The sequence below is a fragment of the Acinonyx jubatus genome, chromosome C2 (assembly GCF_027475565.1).
Source record: "Acinonyx jubatus isolate Ajub_Pintada_27869175 chromosome C2, VMU_Ajub_asm_v1.0, whole genome shotgun sequence".
In the NCBI taxonomy this organism is placed as follows: Eukaryota; Metazoa; Chordata; class Mammalia; order Carnivora; family Felidae; genus Acinonyx; species Acinonyx jubatus.
In genome coordinates, this window is record NC_069384.1 from 59,401,131 (window position 1) to 59,424,125 (window position 22,995).

A 22,995-nucleotide genomic window follows, 5' to 3' on the forward strand; every position below is an offset into this window, starting at 1 on the left:
ACACTTTTCTATATTTGTGTTATATTTCACAATAAATGTTAAAATAATTGAACTTAAAAGATAAACCTATATGACTAATAAAGTGTACGATACATTTTGCTCGGGTGTGTTTCATGGATTTCTTATCATTTTATCCTCTGGGAAGCCCCTGTGAGGTAGAGAGGTGGAGAGGGCAGGCATCCTCCTCCTCATTTTAAGACTGGGACCCTGGAGCTCTAGGAGTTCACTGCCTTGCTTTCATCCTTGTAGTCAGTGGGCAAGCTAGGACTCTCACCCTTCTCTGGTATCTTCGAGTGTCCAGCTCTCCTAGCCCCCACCTCATCTTTCAGACATATTCTGGGCATAGAATATACTCCAGAGTAGGGGTGCCTGGGTGGCTTAGCCGGTTAAGTATCTGACTCTTAATTTTAGCTCAGGTCATGATCTTAGGGTGGTGAGATGGATCCCTATGTCAGGCTCCATGCTGAGTGTGGAATGTGCTTAAGATTCTCTCTCCCTCTCTCTCTGCCTCCCTCCAACTCGTGTCTTGATTGCTGTTTTTCTCTCTATAAAATAAAAAAAAGGGCGGGGTGGCTCCTGGGTGGCTCCTGAGTGTCCGACTCTTGATTTAGGCTCAGGGCATGATCTCACCATTCCTGAGATCGAGTCCCACATCAGTCGGGCTCCATGCTGTCAATGTGGAGCCTGCTTGGGATTCTGTCTCTCTCTGCCCCTTCCCCGCTCATGTTCTCGCTCTCAAAATAAATAAATAAACATAAAACAATATATTGCAGAGCAGCTGTGAAGTCTGAGTGAATTTTCTCAGAAATCAGAACCTCACCTGTCACTATGTTCCACCGCAATCTTGTGCTTGCTCTGGGAATCAGTCTTGGCCTCCCTGACCACGTTAAACCAGGCCCTGAACATCTTCTTCTGAAGAAAATGTACACACAGTTTTCGTATGTCTTCCTCCAGTTCGGTCATGTACTAGGGATGAGGACAGGAATAACAGTGAGACAAATAATATCATAAAGAATTGGAACAAATAAGTAGTACAAAAGAGAATTGAAACAAACACAAAACAAAGGAAGAAAGGACACTGGAGGCAGAAGGAGAAAAAGACAACATGGCAGCCAAGATAATATCCTCTGCAATGTATTAAACAATAATGGAACCGGAGGTGTAGAAACAATTATAAGCCTGGGACGGGGGTAGGGTTCTAGTAAAATCACTTGAGCAATTATGGGACAAGAAACAAGAAATGAGTATAAAAACAAAAGCTGATGTAATGATACATTACACTTTATAAACAGCTTATGAAACTGTGAAATGTTTTATACTAAGAATTGATTTGACATTTTCATATTCATTTCAAAGCAAGGAACTGAATTGACTATTCTATATTCTTGAAAAAACAATGATTATGGACATCTGGATTGCATCTGATTTTCTTACATGGGACTGAGCAGGGACATGTATTTAAAGCTTCCTTCCCTGTGGCCTTACCTGTAGCCAGCTCCGGATAACTCTCCTAAGCAATATCTGGCAATAAAATTGATCAGCCCAGGCTGTCTTCCTAGCCAGGCTTTCCTGACTATACTGGAGCCAAGACAACAGGCATTTCCTCTGTAGAGCCAAAGAGTGATGTTCTTCTGCCACCTGGAGAAGTTTTTAAATGAGAAAAGGAAATTATTCCTTATATGGTTAATCATTTAAGAAAGCACAAATCACCTTAGCAAACGATGCTATAAAACACATGTAGGTAGTTGTAGAGGTAAGAATACTAAGGACATTCAGACTAAGAGCTTTGACTACTGACCCTTTTTTATGGGGGTTTTAGATTCACATCATGTATAGCCTTTCAGCGATGACTCCCTAAAGACCACAGTGACTGGCTGGTTATTAGGGAAATGGAATGAACCTCCAAAGCCATATTTCACTTGCACCGAGTTTTGAAGTGAGTAGCTGACATTCTCAGTTTGTTCTCCTGGAGCTTAGACAGCAACTCCATAATAAACTTCTCTAGTATGTACTTAACCACCATCTAACTGAAGAAATGCCAATACTTTCAATTAGTTTTATAGTATGAGCTGTCACCAGAATCGAAATTTAGACATTATCAATAAACCACAAAAACATTTGATAGGAAAATAACATGATGAATAATTTAATGTCTTACCAACTTAAAAGGTTCAGAGCATCATTCTATCAAAACAAACATGTAACTCAGAGTTTATGGGTTTTAAAAGGTAACTGTTACATTCTTTTAAGAGGCAGGAGGGGAAAATCCTTCTCTCTCAATCCTGTCCAGACAATTAGAAATTTTCCCAAGCCTTGTCTAGCTATCCAGCACTGTGAATGATCCAAGCGAATCTCCTGACAGTCATATTTCTTGGTCAAAATAACCATCCAGGAGGCCATTGTGGCCCTTGAGACCACTGCCTGTCCTCACTCATCCTGGCCTGGGAGCCGAAAGGCAAGGGGAGCCTCCTATTCTCCCTGATTTTTATTCTCTGGGAAAACAGAGAACCAAGAAGAAAAAGATTATCAGAAAATCCCATGGAAATTCTGAAAATGGATGTTGGAATAAATAGCATATAGCATATATGAGTTTAAGGGAAAAGCTAAATAACCCTTCTGAAAACATGTTACAAACAAGCCAGGAACTGTTGAACTGGACCTTTCTTTTTTCTATCTCTTCTGGAAGCCAACTCTGATGGGTAAAGAAGCAACCCCTTCCTTTTACTGTCCTCCAGAACTTTTTCTTTTACTTCATTTTACTTTTTAAGTTTCAACTGGTGGTTGTTGTCTACACAAATACTCTGATTCTTACACAGTTCAAAGGAATGCCAGATCTGGGCAGGGTTTCTGGCAGAAACGGGTGCCACACTTTAGCTTTGTAACCAATGTGCTGTGTAACTTAGAACACGTCCGCTCTCCTCTCTAAGGCTCAGTTGTCTTATTACATATTAAAAGAGATGGAGAGGACTGCTAATGTTCTAAAATTCTACTGTCTTGTTGTGATAGACTGAATAATGGCCCCTCAGGGACAGTCATGGCCTGATTCCTGGAAATATGTTACCTTACATTGTAAAAGGGATTTTGCAAATGTGATTAAGTGAAGAATCTTAAAATGTGATTAAGTGAAGGATCTTAAACGAGATTATCCTGGATTATGTGGGAGAGCCCTAAATGTAATTCTAAGTATCCTTGTCAGAGAGAGGTTGGGGGGGTGGTCAGTATCAGGACATGTGAAATGAAAGCAAGAGAGAAGAGTGATTTGAGGAGGGGGCAGTAGAATGCAGGTGGCCGCTAGAAGGTGAAAAAGGCAAGGAAACAGATACCCCCTTGGAACCACCAGAAGGAACGTGCCTTTGCCCCGCAAGTCTGATTTTAAGATAATAAATATGGGTTGTTTTAAGCCACTAAAGTTGTGGTAATTTGTTGTACCAACAATAGGAAGCTAATACTCTCGTCATAAGCTGCAGAGGTGATTCCTAAAATGTGGTGCTCAGACCACTCAGAATTTCCTGGGCTACTTTTAAAAAATGCAGATTCCCTGACACATATACCAGCCCACAACTCAGTCCTACTGAGAATACCTGGAGGGGGCACCAGGGAATGTTCATTTTTAGAAGTTCTCCAGATGAAAAGAAAAACAGGTTTTATGAACAGAAAAGTTTGGAAATACTGGTTTCAGAACGGTTTTCCTATTTTTATTTTAATTGGGCTTTTCTATTTTTATTTATTTTTTAATTATTTATTTTTAGATTTATATCCAAGTTAGTTAGCATATAGTGCAACAATGATTTCAGGAGTAGATTCCTTAATGCCCCTTATCCATTTAGCCCATCCCCCCTCCCACAACCCCTCCAGAAACCCTCTGTTTGTTCTCCATATTTAAGAGTCTCTTATGTTTTGTCCTCTTGTTTTTATATTATTCATTTATTATCACTATTATTTTTAATAATCTATTTAGGGATTTTCTATTTTTAAAGCCTATAATTGTCCTTTTGGACTCAAACTCCTATTTTTATATTCTAATAAATTAAAAAAAAATTAATTTGGGGGCACCTAGGTGGCTCAGTTGGTTAAACATCCAACTTCCACTCAGGTTATGATCTCACAGTTTATGAGTTTGGGGCTTTGTGCTGACAGCTCAGAGCTTGGAGCCTGCTTCAGATTCTGTGTCTCCCTATCTCTCTGCCCTTCCCCTATTTGTGCTCTCTCTCTCAAAAATAATAAACTTTTTTTAAAGTTTATTTATTAATTTTGAGAGAGAGAGACAGTGCAAGTGGAGGAGGGGCAGAGAAGGAGTGAGAGAGAATCCCATGAAACTGAGATCATGACCTGAGCTGAAACTAAGAGTCAGATGCTTAACCATCTGAGCCACCCAGGCACCCCAATAAATAAACTTAAAAAAATTTTTTTTCATTTGGTTATTCACCCATAGATTCAATTTCATTTCAAAATCTTATACCTTATGTTTAAAAATTTTTTTTTTAATTTTAATGTCTATTTTTGAGAGAGAGAGAGAGACAGAGCATGAGCAGGGCAGGAACAGAGAGAGAGAGAGGGAGACACAGAATCTGAAGCAGGGCTCCAGGCTCTGAGCTGTCAGCACAGAGCCTGATGCAGGGCTCAAACCCACAGACTGTGAGATCATGACCTGAGCTGAAGTCAGACGCTTAACTGAGCCACCCAGGAGCCTCCAAGATGTTATACCTTTTTTGGTTTAGTTTAGTAAAAAATTAGGACAAAAGAAGAGCTTATAAAAATATAAGAGTGAGTCTTTCCACTCCCTGTCTACTTTTTCTTTGTGTATTAATAATTGAAAATCTCCCCAAAATATACAAAAGCCAGGTAAAACAAAACTAGAAATTCAATTGGATAGCAAACTATCAGATATAACCAACTTATCATTTGGTAGTATATTGCAAGAAGCAAATTTCAATTCAAATTTCAAATTTCATTTCCAGATTCATTCATTCAGAAGACCAGGGAGTCAGCCCTCCTATCTCATTACAAGAAAAAGCCAAAGCAAAAAGCAATGGCTTAGGGCACAGATGGATCCTCTTGCCCTCAGGCCTGATCACCACAAACTGACTTCATCAGCAGGTCTGGAATACTCAACAGTTCCAGAACCACTGGTAAGGAGGCTGAGTGCAAAAAATCAGGGACAGAGAAAAGACAGTGGGAAGGACATTTTGGGAAGGTAGAAAGAAAGTGTGAAAGACAGGAAGAGAACAAAGAGAATGAAGAATGAATAGATTAGGTAGGGAGGAAAAAAACAGCCTAAGTCATGTGCACAGAGGTATAACCCACAGCATTACTCAATTCTGTGGGACTCTTATTATATTTGGTTTTCATAGTCAAAAATGCTAGTTTTACTTTTCAGTATTAACCTGGCCAAATGTGTAAGTAAGAGTGGTCATAACTAGTATAGATTACTGTGCTTATTATTAGACAGCATTTTGAAAATAACATTTTATCCATTTTGAGCTTCTGATCATTTAGTTTAGAATGTCCTGCCCTATGTAGTGGGTAAATTTGAAGTTTAATGTTATTTGATTTTATGTATTTCTGTGTGGCAGAGTAGATTATTGTCCCTATAATAGGATTATACACCCATACTTTTTGTGTGTCATATCATAGTGCCTCCCAATGAAGTAGGAACCTTTTTCTCCCATAATGATCTTGAGTTTGGCTCTGGTACTTACTTTGGCCAATCAAATGTTAGTGGATGTGATACAAGCAGAGGCTTTGTTTTGGTGTACATATTTGGGTTTAGTCTTGGTACCTCAGACATCTACCAGGTAAAAGCATGGCCTAAATTACTGCTGAAGCCAGAAAGAGGCTTTGGAGAGATCTGAATGTAATCCACAACTGGGCCACAGACATGTGAGTAAGAAATAAGCCACTGATTATTGAGGGCTGTTTGTTATGCAGTTTTATTGAAGTAGAAACCTGACTAATATTCCTTATGGTAGTCATTTTCTCTTTATTAAAAACATGGCTAAAATTGAGAAAGGCCTCTCTTTATCTTACTTTGAAAGTCTTTAATAAAAAAACATTTACTAATTTTGGGGCAGCTGGGTGGCTCAGTTGAGTGCCTAACTCTTGATTTTGGCTCAGGTCCGATCCCAGGGTTGTGGGATCGAGCTCTGCTTTGGGTTCTATGCTGAGCATGAAGCCTGCTTGGGATGCATTCATTCATTCATTCATTCATTCTCTCTCTCTCTCCCTCCCCCCCCACTCCCTCTCTAAAACTAAAAACAAAACAAAACAAACAAACCTCACTTTGTTTCCAACTTACCTAATTACAGAAATCTTCCTCCATCTTTGATGACCAAATCTGAGCTCTTATCCCAAATAAAGAAATACATATACTCAAATAGTAGGTCTGGAATAATATTTCTGGCTTTTAAACACCAAGCAAACAACCATCAAATCCTAATTGGGGGTTTATTCTATTTGAAAATTCTATTTATTCATTTTGTAATTTTGGGAGGAAGCTCGTGACACTATACCTGAATGTTTTGCTTGCTTTGCATTCTCAATCTTTTCCAAGGCTCCATGCCTTTTTTTCTTAGCAACACTCTTTCATAATGTTCTTTAGCTGCTGCTTCCAGCTGTTGGTTCCTCTTAATTCTCTTCTGCTTCTCTAGTTCTTTCTGGGAAAAATTAAAAAGTAAAACTGCTGAGGAAGGACCAAGATGGTGACCTAGGAGGTCCTGGACTTCCCTCTTCCCTTGGATGCACTCAGTGTATAGCCACAGATGGAGCATTTCCCTCTAAAAGAAGTCCAGAAACTAGCTGAGCGACTTCCATATCCGGTGAATGAGAGAATACCCACATCAAAGTGGGTAGGAAAGGCTGAAACACATTCTTGACTGAACCCCATCCCTGGCACTGCACCATACAACAGGAAGGGAACTCCCAACTCCGAACTTCTCTCTGAGGAATGAAGGGTTTGGACTGCACATCTAGTATTTCAACTTTTAAAACAACCAACCCAAAGGAAAGGCCCCTAAAACAACTGGCTCTGAAAGCCAGTGGAGCCTGTGTCCATGAGATACACAAAACCAAGAAATGGTTCTTAATGGATGTGTGAGCACTCCCTACAGCCATCCCCGTGGGGCTCAGCCCTGAGAGAGCAGGCAAAAGCGCCCATCTCCCAGTATTTCCCTGAAAGAGTTTGATGGCATACTTTATAAGCTAATTCCTGAGGGTCCAGTTTCTAATTTAGCACACATTCAGGGGTTGGCTATAGTCTTCCCCAGAGACTGAAGTTGTCTGATGGGGCCTTCCCCTGTCCTCTCCCTCTAACTCACTCCAGTGATAAAACAAGACCACCAGCATCTCTCTGGAAGGAGTGTGGATACAATCTGGTTACCCAACATTTATGACAACCACCTGAGGGATGGGACCCTGGTTTGCCCGGCTCTGAAAGCCAATGGAGCTTATATTCACAGGTCCTATAGGACTGTAACAAAGAAGCAGTTTTTAAATGGGTTTAGAAGCATCCCTCTCCCCCTGTGGCTACACACCTGGGCTCAGTGCAGAGGGAGCAGGCAAAGACACATCTCATAGTTTCTCTCAAAGGGGCTTAGTTACCTACATTTCCAGCTGCTGCCTGAGGGTACAGTTTTTAATCAGCTTGCATCCAGGTGCTGACTGAGATTCTCCCCTTTGGAACACTGACAGGTCTTGGTACAGGCTCAACTATTGGGAACTAAGAACAAAGGCAGCAGACTGAATGATCACAGAGGTCTGAGAGACAACCAAGAACCTAGGCCAAGCTGACAAGGTTCATCTCCTACATAAGACCACTCTGTTAAGACTAGGAGAGGTGGCTGCTTTATCTAATGTGCAGAGACCAAGAGCGTCAAGAAAAATAGAGAAACGGGAATATCTTTCAAACAAAGGAACAAGATGAATCTCCAGAAAGCAATCTTAATGAAATAAGTGACTTGCCTAATAGACAGTTCAAAACAGTGGTTGTACAGATTCTTACTGAGGTCAGGAGAGCAATGCATGAGGAAAGACAGAATTTCTCCAAGAGATACAAAATATATTTAAAAAACAACCCCAAACATAAATCATACGGCTGAAGAATACAATCAGTGAACTGAAAAAATTCAATAGAGGGGTTCAATAGTAGACTATATCAGGCAGAAGAAAGGATCAGCCAACATAAAGACAGAGCAAAGAATCGCTTAAGGCACTAATGGTACACCATCACAGGTACAAATATTTCCATTATACAGGTTCGAGAAGAAAGGAGCAGAAAGCTTATTGAAAGAAATACTGGCTGAAAACTTCCCTCACCTGGGGAGATAAACAGACATACACATCCAGGAAGCCCAAAGAATACCAAACAAAATGAATCTAAAGAGACACACACACCAAAACACATAATTAAATTGTCAGAAGTTAAAAGACAAGGAGAGAATCTTAAAAGCATTAAGAGAAGAACAACTTGTTACATATAAGAGCACTCCCATAAGACAGTCAGCCAGTTTTTCAGCCAGAAATCTAGCAGGCCAGAGATAGTGGGATGATGTATTCAAAGTGTGAAAGAAAAAAACTGCCAAACAAGAATCCTCTACCTGGCAAAGGTGTCCTTCAGAATTGAAGGAGAGATAAAAGAGTTTTACAAACAGAAGCTGAAAGAGTTCATTACCAATAGCCCAGCCTTATAAGAAGTGTTAAAGGGACTTTTTCAAGTTGAAGTGAAGGACACTAATTAGTAACATGAAAACATATTAAATTATGAAACAATAAAATTTACTGGTAAAGGTGTGTGTGTGTGTGTGTGTGTGTGTGTGTGTGGTTTAATCCAGAATACTCTAATATTGTAATGGTGGTGGGTGAATCACTTATAACTCCAGTATAAAGGTCAGAAGACAAAAGTATTAAAAATAACTATAGTGATAATTTGTTAATGGATACTCACTATTAAGAATTGTAAATTGTGACATCAACACAAACTGGGAGCGAGAGTATAAAAATGTAGAAGTTTGTATACAAACTTACCAGCTTAAAACAGACGATTATAACTATAAGATGTTTTATGTCAGCCTTATAACCAAAAAGCATAAACCTATAGTAAGTACACAAAAAAAGATAGAGAAAGGAATCAAAGCATTCCACTACAGAGGATCATTAAATTACAAAAGAAGAAAGCAAGAGAGGAAGAAAGGAATAAAGGAACTACAAAACTACAATAAACAATATGGCAAGAGTAAGTCCACACCTATCATTTACTTTATTTATTTTTTTAAGTTTATTTATTTTGAGAGCGCATGAGCAGGGGAGGGGCAGAGAGAGAATCCCAAGCAGGCTCCGCACTGTCAGTGCAGAGCCCGACGTGGGGCTTGAACTCACGAACCGTGAGATCATGACCTGAGCTGAAGTTGGATGCTTAAGTGACTGAGCCACCCACCCGGGTGCCCCTTATCAATTACCTTAAAATGAACACAGACTGCAGTGCCTGGGTGGCTCAGTTAAGCATCTGACTCTTAATTTCAGTTCAGGTCATGATCTCAGGGTTATGAGATTGAGCCCTGTGTCAGGCTCTGTGCTGGGCGTAGAGCCTGCTTAAGATTCTCTCTCTCTTTCTCGCTGCCCCTCCCCCACTTGCACTCTCTCTAAAACAAACAAACAAAAACCTAAATGCACACAGACTAAATTGTCCAATTAAAAGCCATACAGTGGCTGAATGGATTAAAAAAACCCAGGACCCAACCATCTGCTGCCTGGGAGAGGCTCATTTCAGCTTTAAGGACACAGAGACTAACAGTAAAGGGATGGAAAAAAGATATTCCATGCAAATGCAAACCAAAGAGAGCAGGGGTAGTTATATCTACATCAGACATTAAGCCAAAATCTATAATAAAAGATAAAAAAGGTCATTATATCATGACAAAAGGGTCACTTCATTAGGAAGAATTATACCTCAGCAAAGCTGCAAAAAATAAGTAAAAATGCCATGACCCAAACACTAATGAATTTCAACAAATAACTAATTAATTTAATTTCAACATCTAACTACTAAACAGTGTGTAATCATGGTAACAGAACCCTGGAGCATCATGGGAAACAATTCTACCAAGAGGGTGGGGAAAAGTTGGTCGTAAGTACTACACGAATGAATGCTGTACATATTCTTAGATATATTCAGTATTGTTCACAGATGATTTGTATGTCACTAAGTTCCCCCAAAGTAAAACATCTAGTTAGAAGAGCAATCAATATTTTCCCCTCATTATTATGGGAAATGTAGCAATACAGTCCCTTCGTTTGGATTATGGGGTAGAGATTTATATGTAAATAATACCCTATTTAAATTTAAAGATACTCTATACTCCATTTAATGCCTACAATAATATTCTTACACTGGGATTTTTAAAAATGTGATGAACAAATAAGTCCAAAAAAGAGTTAAAAATATTTGATGATCATTAGGCAGCCCTCCCTTCTCTGAGGAGGAGAAAGCTTAACCATCCGTGCTGATGCACTGAGAAAAGACACCTCCGTTCTCTTCAAAGAAGAACTGCACCCCGAGAGGCTGAGTGAGGAAGATGACGGAAGCTTAATGGTTTACTGTAAAGGTATTAGGATTTCTTGTATTTCTCTTTTTAATAAAAATGAGCTATAATAAAAGTGAGAGAAAAAACTACCTTAAAAAGGTGAGTGATAGCAACTGATACCCGTTACGAGAGTCACAAGAACAAAAGCAAAGACTTTACAGTAGTTGTCATCTATGTAGTGTAAATATAAAAATACTGAATTTAAGCTTCTTTTTCTACCCTCCCCCCCCCCCAATTTCACTTGAGGAAAAGTGTGCTGAATTAGCTGATTCTCACAAGCTGCTTCATTGCTGAGTCTTATGCAAGAAAAAAAAAAATGAGAGAAGCAAGTGGAACATTTCTGATATGGAAGGGAGATTTGTCCTGATCTTCCATTCCAAACTACCGGTTTCAGTACAAATTCCTCAAGATGAAATGTCCACATTCTCTAAATCACTAACATAAAATTATCTTTATAATCTTTATTCCAGACACTTGAGATATTGAACTGAATGGTCAGAAATAAAAATCATTTATAAGAATTTTCTTAATGAGTAACAAGGAGCAGCTGAGGGTTATGTGGGGAGGAAAACAGAAAAGTAGCCATTTTCACATCCACCGAAATGTCCCTGTAGCATTGAGATGGCAGTTGCAACTTACAGACAGTAATTCAACACAGACAATAAGCCTTTGGAGAAATCCTCAGTCTCACCAACCCTGTTCACACACACACCTAAGTTATGGTGTAAATATTTTCCTAGAATTACAACTCTATGGCTGATGTTGTAGGTTCAAAAGAAAACCCATTTTTGGATGGAGCAGGGAAAATGAGTCTTTATTACTTTTTCTTTTCAAATTTTTGTTTAAATTCTAATTAGTTAACATACAGTGCAATATTGGCTTCAGGAGTAGAATTCAGTGATTCATCACTTACATACGACTCCCAGTGGTCATCAATAGCAAGTGTCCTCCTAATACCCATCACCCATGTAGCCCATCCCCTACCCACCTCCCTCCACCAACCCTCAGTTTGTTCTCTATTCTTAAGAGTCTCTTATGGTTTGTTTCTCCCTTTTTTCCTCCTCCCATGTGTTCATCTATTTTGTTTCTTAAATTCCACAAGAGTGAAATCATACAGTATTTGTCTTTCTTTGACTTATTTCGCTTAGCATAATACACCCTAGTTCCTTCCACATCGTTGCAAATTAAAATAGCCTTCTTTGAAGTTTACTTTTCCATGAAAAAAATAGAAAGAAAAACATTTAATAGAAAGCTGCTTGAGCCAAAATTCGGTTTCCACAGCAAATTATTTAAATACATATTTTACCTCTTGATTAAGGATTCCTCAAGAGTTCACTGTATTTCATTAATATTACCATATTTTCCATTTCCTGTATATAAAACAAAGGATTACATGAAATGATGGTGTCTGCTTTGAGATGGCACTTATATTGGGGTTTCATATAGCATAGTTCACTCAGGCTAAGAAGGGATAAAAAATTAGGGCATCTTTCTGATTTAAATTATTCAACAAGTGATGTGCAAAAAATAAGACTAATCTGAACGTGTATATGTGCATGTGTATATTTCTCCACCACTACTACTTTGAAAGACCAGGAATTACAGCAGGAATTAAGAAGACCTCAGGGCAGTCAACACCATTCCCAAACTCTCTGCCTTCTGTCCACTATAAGCCACCCTTTCATTGTGTTCTGGCACATATTCTGGAACATTTATATACTCCTATAATTTATACCCTTTGCTCTCTGGTATCATGAATATCTCCCTCACTACTGGGTCATTCCCATCGCTAGGCAACTATGTACCTGTAACTCCCATCTTTAGAAAATAAACTAAGGCAGAAAAAACAATCACCAGCCATGACAGAATCTTCTTTGATCCCATGTGACCCCTATTATACTCATAGTCATGAATGAGCTCCATCTTGCCAAATCAAAGAGTCTGTCCTTCTTTTAATTGAACTCAGCACTATTTAGTACAGTTAACTACCATCAACCCCTTTCCAGAAATGGTTTTCTCTCAGCTTTTTTGACAAAAATTTCTTCTGGTTCTCTTTCTACTTCATTAGCTTCTCATCCTCAGTAATTATTTATACACTCTAGGACTTGGTCTTGGACCCTTATATTTCTTCTCCATCCAATCTCCCAAGCTGATTTCATCCATTCCCAGAGCATTAATAACATTGACATGTTTTTGACTTTCACGTTCCTTACTACAATCTTCATATCCAGGCTTATATATTCAGCTATTTGATACATTCAGTTGGATGTGTAATAGGTATCTCACATTTAACATGCCCCTACTGGACCTTGCAGAAGCCTCCTTAGCATCGTGCAGCTCAAATATCACCTCCTCAGAGAAGCCTTTCCATCTTGCTTCCCTCATTCCTCCATTTTACCTCTCCCTCCCTACTTCTTTGTTACCTTGTTTACTTCCTATTCTCCCCAGGTAGCAGATAATCTTTGCGAGGGCAGAAGTGTTGTCTGTCTTCTCCATTGCTCTATTCTAATACCTAGAATGATGCCTAGCACATAGTAGAGGCTCTATAGATACTTGTTTAGTGAACAAATATGCTTGTTACACAATTATGGAAGACTTCAAATCTTGTCTGGTCTTCTCTGATAAATTTATCTTTTCAACCAAAAACTTCACCAACTGTCTATTAATCAAAAACATATTTATATATCCATAAAAGTTACTGCCTGATAAATATTACTAGAAAGTAAGCTTTTCAGAAAAATGGACAATGGGATGTTAAAGTTTAGATTTTTTTCTTTTTTATAATTTTTTAAATATGTGTATTTTTGAGAGACACAGAGAGAGAGAGAGAGAGAGAGAGAGAGAGAGAGAGAGCGTGAGCATGCATGAGCAGGGAAGGGGCAGAGAGAGAGACAGGGAGACACAGAATCCAAAGCAGTCTCCAGGCTCTGAGCTGTCAGCACAGAGCCCAATGTGGGGCTAGAACTCATGAGCTGTGAGATCATGTCCTGAGCTGAAGTTGGATGCTTAACTGACTGAGCCACTCAGGCACCCCTAGATTTTTATTTTCAAAAGGTCACTGAATGAGACCCACAAGTGGCCATCATACTGCTACATCTGACAAGCTACCCTGTCAGGGACACAGAAACACTAAGCCACCATCACTTGGATCATCAATGAATGACCATGCTGTCCCAGGTCATACTTCCTGCCATAGCTACAGTGGCCTCCTCTGAAGAATGCAGAATTTCTAGCACCAGCTAAAATGTAGGTAACAAGGCAGGCCCTTTCAGAAAGGGCAGTCATGTCTTAACCCTGAACCATTTCTTTCTGAATATACAGGACAAATTTGTCATAGGCTTATCCCTAAGGAATTGTTTTAGTTCCTTTATCCTGAAACATGTCAAAGGACTTATCTTGTATTTCTTATCCAAAGAAATACATGAGACTGCCCCAGAAACCTTATCTACCATATCAATAGTAGGGTTGCTCATCTATGTAATTAGAAAATATGGTACCTCATACTGTAAACAGATAATAAGAAAAAAAAAAATCCCAACTAGAAGAAGAGAAGCAGGCTCCCATCAAATACATCCAGGATGTGACTGATTCAGAGAAGTCATAGCAGGCACTAGTTCAGAAATGTCATTATCTTTTTGTCCAGAGGAATAATGCTGCCATGGCCTTGGTGGTTGCTTACTAGGAATGGCTGTATCAAGTACACAAGGAGGTAAAGAATTGCCTGTGCAGAATATGATGCATCAGAAGGAAAAAGACCTCATGATAAACTGGGTAGAGAAATACACTGTGGAGAGCACAACTGCCCAGAAGCAAAGGAGACAACTGCCAAATGTATTTTAGATCTGAAGCTGCTTGCAAAGAAAGCTCAAACACAGTTTGAACATGCATCTATCTTTATTGAAACAGCTATAGTAGATTTACTAAAGGGAAACTAGTCTATATGACAAATCTCTTGGTCTACCGTTTTGGACTAATGTTATATTTTATCTGCAGGTCATAGTGATAGGGAGGTTCCCACCTTTTTGCAGGCTTTTGCTCTAGGAACTCCACCAGACTGTCACAGAGAGAATCGAGGGAATCCAGATAAAGTTCCTACCATGGTTCTGGCTCGGGGAGAGTAACAGCAGTCACTGTAAAATCTGCCCAAACCATTCTCCCTTGGGAAACAAAGCCTTCATCTGCAAGTGGCCCTACTTCAGTGTACTAGTGGACTGCTACTGCAGCTGGGGGGAAGAGAGCTCTGCCCAGACTTGCCCCCCATATCTCACGTAAGTGGAGGGGGAACCTCACACAGGCAAGGGCTTTAAGGTTACAGACTGAGCTAGCGGATACCGAAAGGGAAGAGTAAACAATGAGAATGCTATATTTGTATGGACGTAAGATTTTTCATATTGAAGAAAGTCAAGTATCTACCAAAGTGCCCAAAGTGATGGTGTTAGGAAGTGGGGCTTTTGGGTGCTTAGGTCATGAGGGTGGAGCCCTCAGAATGGGATGTGCTGTCATAAAAGAGACCCCACAAAGCTCCCTAGCTCTTTCCACTACGTGAAGACACAGCAAAAAGTTAGAAAAACTGGAAAAATCGGTGAAATCTGAATAATGTCTGGTGTTAATAGTAATGTAATAATGTTGGTTTCTTAGCTTTGACAAACGTACCATGGTAATATAAGATGGTAACATTAAAGGAGAAACTGAAACTGAGTGAGGGTTGTAGGAAATCTCCCTGTACTACCTTTGCAACTTTTTTGTAAGCCTAAATTATCCAAAAGAAAAAGTTTATTTTTTTAAAAATGATGGGTATTAAGGAGGGTACTTGTGATGAGCACTCGGTGTTGTATGGTAAGTGATGAGTCACTAAATTCTACACTTGAAACAAATATGTTAACATTTTAGTAGTAATGCTCTATGTTAACTAACTTAATTTAAAAACTTAAAAAAATGACCTTCAGCATATAATATAGGTTTTGAAGAATTGTGAATGACAAGTGAAAATACTCATGATAGACTCTGAAATGCAAAAAAGGAGCTTAAAAGCTACATATACCGCCCCTTCCCCCACCCCCAGATTTTCAATCTATTAAGAGAGAGATGCTTAGAGAAAAAGAAGTAAATATACTAAGGTATTAAATAGTTACCTCTTAGTGCTGAGCTCATAGATTTAAAAAAAGTTTTTTTTTTTGGTATTCTCAAATGTTCTGCAATGAACAGTAATATAAGATGTATTGACTTTGTATCATTGTGTTTAAGTATTTTTAATTTTACATCACGGTATTTAAGTTATGGGAGAGCAACGAGAAGAGTAAACATCACTCAACAACTTTACTTCCTCTTCTGGGGAAGGAGTTAGTATGCTTTCACTTGTACGCAGGATAGTTGTATCAAGTTAAGCAGAATTATGATCTTGTTGTTGTCTTTATTTGGAGATCAAGTGTGAGTTAAGAAGATATGTATGGATGCCAAGTTGATAAGGGGTAGACTTGTTAATTTTATGTGTTAACTTGAATGTGCCACAGGATGCCTACATGAAACATTTAGGGGTGTGTCTGTGAATGTGTTTTGGGATGAGATTAGCATTTGAATCCATGGACTTTGTAGACTGTCCTCCCAAATGTCCAAATGGCATTGTCCAAGGAACAATTTGCCTCTTTTTTCTTTCTGGCTGCCTGCTTGAGATGGGACATTGGTCTTGTTCTGCTCCCAATGTGGAATCTATACCATCAATTATCCTGGTTTCAGGCCTTCAGACTCAGACTGGAATTACATTGCTGGCTTTTCTGGGTCTACAGTTTGCAGATGGCAGACTGTGGGACTTCTCAATCTCTATAATCATGTGAGCCAATTCCTCATAATAAATCTTCCTTATACATATATCTTATTGCTTCCATTTCTCTGTAGAATCATGACTAATACAATTTCCAATTTGAATCTCTTTTCTACAAAAAGGTCTATAATATCCCCCAAATCTTAATAGGTCTTGCCTTGTATGACTCTCTTGATCTCCTTTGGACTTTGAGACACAAGACAGCATATGCTGGACTACATTGTCTGACAGGTGTGCAATTTTAGGCCTTATCTTTTCAACCAGAATTTAATAATCTTGAAAGTAAGAGTTTCAGCTCTTATTTCTTCTGTGTGTATTTTCCTCCATTTGTTCACTTATTTGTTCATTCATCTATTCACTCATTCAACACACTTGCTGAGTTCCTACTATATGCCTACTATACTGCTAACCAAAACAACAGTGAGCAGCACCAGACTGCTCCCTTTATTCTCAAGGAGATTTCAGTTTAGTTGGGGATGCTGAAATCAATAAGACAACCACAAAACATATGCTTAATTACAAGCCCTGGTAATGCTTTGAAGGAAAAACATTTCAGAGTCCATTAAGGGGAACTAAACCTTGGGTGCAGAAGACAGTGTACAAGGCAAGAAAGGCTAATCTGGAAGAAGTTCTGTTTAAGCTGAAGAATGAGCAGGTTTTCACTAACTAAGGTAGAAAAAAAGGGTAGAGGTGTGAAAAGAGTGTTCTGGTTGGAAGTTCTGGGATGGAGAAGGTGCACAGGGCCACAGTAATGCACACAATAGGCTTTAAGAGACAGGTGCTATGTATGGCTGACCAAACATTTGCTACAAACCATTTTCTGCAGTCTCTTCTCTTCTTGTTTTTTCTTAAGCTGAGCTTCCTTTTCTTCTGCTTCCCTCTTCTGACGGTCCTCCTCTTGGGCCTTTAACTGGGCCTAATCAACATTAGAGTCAGTAAACAATGAGAATGCTGTATTTGTATGGACATAAGATTTTTCATATTGAAGAAAGTCAAGTATCTACCAAAGTGCCTGCTCTGTCCCTGCAAGAAGCCTATACTTCATGATAAAAGTAGAAAACCCAACAAATAGGTGATCACTTGTGTAACTTAAAAGTATCTCCAAAATAATTATCTTCTACTTGGGAAGGTGATACTAAGCAAGAAAAGGACATTACTTTTTCAGTTAAAAATAATTACTTTTTAGTTATTTTCACCTGTGAAACACTAAGTCCAAACTCTATAAAGTGTCGGAAAAATTTCTTTCATTTCACACTCAAAACCCCCCCAAACTGTTGGAACTATTTATTTTTTCTTACTAGGTACAAAATTTACTTTTGACAGTCTAGGTCACAACTCTGTATGACAGGAACTACTCACCTTTGCAGCTTACCAGATCAGACATCTAAATCTAAATGTGCAGATCTTCCCAATTGCTGGCTCTCCTCAACTTTTATAACATTTCCTTCGGGCTACACTAATGGTGTTTCTGTTTTTTACCTTTGTTTTCCTAAAATTTTCACAGACAGTGAAAGTTCAGGCCAGTGGGTAAAAAGCCATTTCTAAAGTTGGCCTAGCTCTCTTGTCTCAAAACACTTAAACAAGCTAGGCCTCATTTTTTTTTTTTTTAAATAAAGACCTATACGAATCTTTTTTCTTGCCTGGGGTTTCATTCTTGATTTACCAATTTCTCCTCTTCTTGTTTTTTCTTCCTCTCTGCCAAGATCCGCCTACGTTCAGCTCGCTGAACTGCTCTCTCTTCCATGGCTAGAAAATAGTAACAGAGCTCCGATATAAAAAATATAAGGAACATTGCAAAAGAAATGTCTCCACATTTTATAGCAAAATTTAGTGTTACTGTTAGGGTTTTCTTGCCGGTTGAGTGTTTACAATCTCAGAAACATTTATTTATTTGTTGGTAAATATATAAATAAAAAATTCATATAAAATAGAAGTTGTAGTTGCTATTTATAAATATATGAGTATATATGTGTTACTTATATACCCCGTACAAGTTAAAGACCTAAAATCCTATCCTCAGCAGTGATGAACAATTTGCAAATTGTTTTTTTGTTTACTTTTCTATTAGAATAAATGTTTACTGATTTAAATAAGATAATGTGCCTTGATGATACTTTTCTTAATGAAACCCAGAAACCAGAATTCTTTTTTAAGTAGGCTTCATGCCCAGCATGGAGCCCAACGCGGGGCTTGAACTCATGACCCTGAGATCAAGAGTCGGGCGCTTAACTGACTGAGCCACCCAGGTGCCCCCAGAAACCAGAATTTTAATTTGATCATTTCTTTAACGAATGTAGAAAACTTTAAATACATCTGACACAGACTTTGACAGTACAATCAGTCTTCAAATCCCATTGGGTCTGCTATTTTTCCCTAAGTCATTATACTACATACATACATGTAAGTACGTCTGTAGGTGAAACGACAACAACAAACAAACTGAAGTTTGGGGTCACGATGAATATATTAAAATTTAGTTTTAAGGCATGAATAGATATCCAGATGGGCAGAAAATGGAATTGTACTAGGCATTTAGAGAATTGGCATCTGAGTGAATTTAAGTGTCAGACTCCTGTGCTTGACAGTCTATTAAATATCGATCCAAAAGAAGCAAATGTGCAAGATGGTCTGATAATATGACTCTGTCATCAGTTGGGCTTTTACAGGAAGATGGGCACGGGTGGGAGGAGTATCAAGTTCTGCCCACCTAAGTCAGCCAAGTTACTTTTGGTTCCTTGTGCCGTGATAGGAAAAATTTAAGTCCAACTTTCAAGAATTAATAAACAAAAAACTCACCAGGCTATTTCTTACAGATATTAAGTGTCTGCTTTCCTAGAAAAAGAATAGTGGGAAAGCTGCAGATGGCGGCAGTGAGGCTGTCTTCAAGGAGGCAGAAATAGACTAGAGGATTAAAGCAAGAGCCCTGAAGAGCAGAGTCTCTGGTAATAAGCGCTTTCCCCATGTTTTCTAGAGCGAATCATTAAAGACTACTTGAAAAGGAGCCTGCAGTTCTAAAATATGATAACCCCTTGATCCAAACAATAATTTTTTAAAAACAAGCACACTGAACTAGGCATTTCCTGACCATCCTCAGGGGTAGACAAAGATGGCATAGATTGCTGTCCTGGCAAAGAGTCAATGCAAAGCCTGCTACTTTCTTCATGAAAAGGAAGGACTTCAGGCACAGCGTGCCTTCAGGTGACGTCACTTCTTATTAGGGCAACTATCTTGCCATAGGTGAAAAATCAGATTTACAAACCACAATATAACTGAACTGCTAATGTGCCTACCTCTATATACAAACATATACAGTGCATGACTGAGTATTCAGTAAAAACAATTAGCAGATTCACTAGGTGGAGAATGCTTTTCTTCTCATAGCATTATTTGGTTTAAATAATGATTACCACATGCATCAAAATGTTATTATCACCATCAAGGTACAACTCATTATAAGATGATGTAGTAACTTGATGTGGATTGCTGTAAATGGATCAATATTTTAAGGTTAACAAAGTATAATGTCAGGTGATCTTTATCAGTGTTTGTTGTTAGCAGTTACTCAGAGTTTTCTCATTAGCGTAACTGTCCCATTTTTTCCCCACAGTCCAAATCTCATATTACAGAAAGATGATGCATCTTTCAGTTTGTTTTTGTTCTTTTTGTATTGGTTGGGAAGGCCAAAAAGTTTGGCAGAAGGGGCAGGAAAAAAGCCGTGGAACTCTGTGGTGCACTGGTCTCCTCACATCTTTGACCAGGTTCTGCCAAGTCTCAAAACCCAGGAGTTGCTGGGATTCAGTCCCAGCATATCCTATTTCAGGAAGGAAGATAACCCCCACCAGACCACCACCAAGACCACCCTGCCTTTCAGTATGGGGTGGGGTGCCATCAGCTGCCTTGGGTTCCTTCGGGCTCCAGAGAGAGAATTTTGGGAGTCACTTCTACTACCATCAGTCCCAGGGGAAGCAACAGGCGAGCTGGGGGTTAAAAAAAAAAGGAAAGAATTCAGACCAATAACCAGCATTGTTCAAAACTCTTGAGCCTGAGGAACTCAAAGCATTTCAAAAATTTTCATTATCTTTACTCTCTAAGATAACTGCATATTATACCCACTCGATAAATTGGTGTGAGGAGGCATGGGAAGGTTGAGTGACTGGCCTCAGTCTGCAAGGTGAGTCAGGTGCTCAGACTCCCATCCCAGGGCTTCAAATCAGTAGGTATCTATCACCCACTTCTTATCCTACCATTTATCACATGTATTGAGTATGTCACAAGCATGTCTGAAACCACTTTTGAGAAATCTGGATTCTTATTTCAGGCTCAAAGATGTTTACTTTTATCCAAACCAACTACACATTTAACCTAGGTATTTAGCCAGTCCAGGAGATGCTCCATTTGCACCTGATATTGTCCAACCTGGCTTCTCAGGACTAAACATAATCAGAAACCCAGAAATCAAGTTAGAGTAAGCAAGGAAGCATTATTCTCTTTTACTGGTATAGCAACAGGGCTCCTCAGACAAAGATAGCCACAACACAAATGCTAACTATATAACTCATAGGTCACTAGTGGCCTCAAATATCTATGAGAAAGGGGCTTCTTTCTTTTGAGAGTACACAATAAAAGAAAGGGAGAGATCATGGAGTCTGGAAGCTGGTCAAAGAAGTTCAGGGGCCTCTCAAACACTAGGTGAAAAAACCCAAATCATGAGTCCAAAGAGTGTTCTGATATAATGGACATACTTTGGAAGCACCTGGCAGGTTCTTTTAGGTTCTTTTCCTCTGGGGTGTGACAGCTGGCAGCTCTGTGCATCTGTGACTGCTGCAGTCCTCTCTGCTGCCCACCGAGCCTCTGCTAACCGCTGGCTTTCCTTCAGCTCTAGAATTGTTTTCTGCTGTTCCTGAAGTTTCTTCTTTTGCTTTTCAATCAATTGTTGCTGGAGGACATGGCGGTTATGGAAATGACCCATGCACATGGATTCTGCTTTCTGGCTGGTGGTTCTGATGATCTTGTTGCTGCCAGGCTGTTGGGACGGCTCAACATCCTGGGTCTCGTGCTGCTTATTGTCATATGTGTTCAAAGGGACATGCTGGAAGGGAAAATGCAAGCTGCTCTTTGTTGGTCTTCCTAGGTGGGGGCTGGGCATGCAATCACTGCTCCCTGAGGGAGGCTTTTCCCACAAAGGTGGCCCACCAGTCACCTGAGAAAGAAGGAGCATGTTACAGTTCAGCTATTTAAAGGACTATGTTGAAGAGATCTAACCTCATCTAGTCAGCCTTGTTTGGTTCAATGGCACAACTGCCCTGTGCTCTTGGCCTGGCTATCTCAGAGGCTACCAGCCATAGATCTGTGAGCTGTTCTCAGAATGTGCACTGCTGCTCACCATGGAAACTAGGTGGGCGAGTGGCTACAGTTGTACAAACCATTGCCGTGGGCCAGGACATTTACAATAAGAAAACTGTGCTCTTAGAAATTTCTAATTTGGATAGTTAATTTGTCAATTAGGCAGGATTATTCCAGATATATATTACAGGAATTTTAATCTGCATGAATTAACTCTGAATTTTGTGGCAAAGGATATACTCTCCGTCAAGAATGTTTGAAAACTGGGGCACCTGGATAGCTCAGTCGGTTGAGCATCCGACTTTGGCTCAGGTCGTGATCTCGTGGTTCATGAGTCTGAGCCCACGTGGGGCTCTGTGCTGACAGCTTGGAGCCTGGAGCCTGCTTCGGATTCTGTGTCTCCCTGTCTCTGTCTCTCCCCCACTTGTGCTCTCTCTCTCTCTAAAAAATAAAGAAATAAACTTTCAGAAAAAAATTAAATAAAAAAGAATGTTTGAAAACTAGCAAATACCTTTACAAATGAATAATAGCTCTGTTCTCTCAATGCCCCTCTTGCCACAAATAAATTAATCACAGGGTATGTATGTATGTTATTTATTCACCTATTCATTCATTCATTTTCAGAATCAAAGCCTGGATTAAAGTTTATAGTCTCCAACTATTCCCAGACTATCTGTGGGAAATATTTGCAAGCCCATGACCACTGGGCAAATATCTGTATTATATAATACTATTATTGATAATACAGTATTTTAGCATATGAGTTAAAGCTTTATCATATAACAGACCTCATTCAACAGACTGAGATATCATACTTATTATTCGTTCGTATAAGTTCTATATAGAGGGGGAGGAAACAGAATTCTTAATCAGAAAAACTAATCCTGACCAAAATAACACATAGTTAAAATGTCTCTTCTAGGTTCTGTGTCCTAAGGTCTGACCAGTTTTTGATTCTGCCATATGCAATGATACAGGGAGAAAAATACTATGAACTATCTTATATCTTAGAAGCTTTCAGCTAGAGGGTACCATACTAAATTTTTTCACGATGATGGAAATATTTCCTATAGACTCAGCTAAAGTGAAAAATATGGTATATGGAAACTCTGACATGTTAAAGACTAAAAAATAACCTTCTATTTCAGAAATGTCAATGGATATTTATTTGCGAGAACATCTGCTTAAGTAATTTAGCATCAAGCAGGGTATACGTTTTAGACCCTTTTAAACTTTGTGATAATGGTGCATTATTAACCC

General features: G+C 39.1%; 2 protein-coding genes and 1 pseudogene across 6 annotated transcripts in view; 2 read left to right on the forward strand and 1 right to left on the reverse strand.

The window, feature by feature from the left end:
• Positions 1–8,785, forward strand: part of ZDHHC23 (zinc finger DHHC-type palmitoyltransferase 23) — a 35,735-nt gene extending 26,950 nt beyond the window's left edge. Inside the window, exons 6-7 of one of the 2 annotated variants that reach the window (XR_008297668.1) lie at positions 4,959–5,129; positions 7,687–8,785. Coding sequence is in view for 1 of the 2 variants with exons in the window: in XM_053220882.1 (XP_053076857.1) it covers positions 4,959–5,038 (80 nt within the window). In the remaining variant the exon portion in view is untranslated. Of the gene's footprint in view, positions 1–4,958; positions 6,518–7,686 lie in introns of those variants that run through there. The other variant, XM_053220882.1, reaches the window with a different exon arrangement.
• Positions 1–22,995, reverse strand: part of CCDC191 (coiled-coil domain containing 191) — an 89,533-nt gene that overhangs the window by 14,912 nt on the left and 51,626 nt on the right. For 2 of the 4 annotated variants that reach the window (XM_015075313.3, XM_053220878.1), the window contains 7 exons: positions 21,135–21,592; positions 20,257–20,369; positions 18,056–18,138; positions 17,207–17,308; positions 6,510–6,653; positions 1,486–1,638; positions 821–966 (listed from right to left, as the gene is read on the reverse strand). In XM_015075313.3, the coding sequence (XP_014930799.2) occupies positions 821–966; positions 1,486–1,638; positions 6,510–6,653; positions 17,207–17,308; positions 18,056–18,138; positions 20,257–20,369; positions 21,135–21,592 (1,199 nt within the window). Of the gene's footprint in view, positions 1–820; positions 967–1,485; positions 1,639–6,509; positions 6,654–11,880; positions 11,945–17,206; positions 17,309–18,055; positions 18,139–20,256; positions 20,370–21,134; positions 21,593–22,995 lie in introns of those variants that run through there. The other 2 variants (XM_053220877.1, XM_053220879.1) reach the window with 2 other exon arrangements.
• LOC128315180 (ATP synthase F(0) complex subunit B1, mitochondrial-like) lies at positions 8,820–17,998 on the forward strand (annotated as a pseudogene).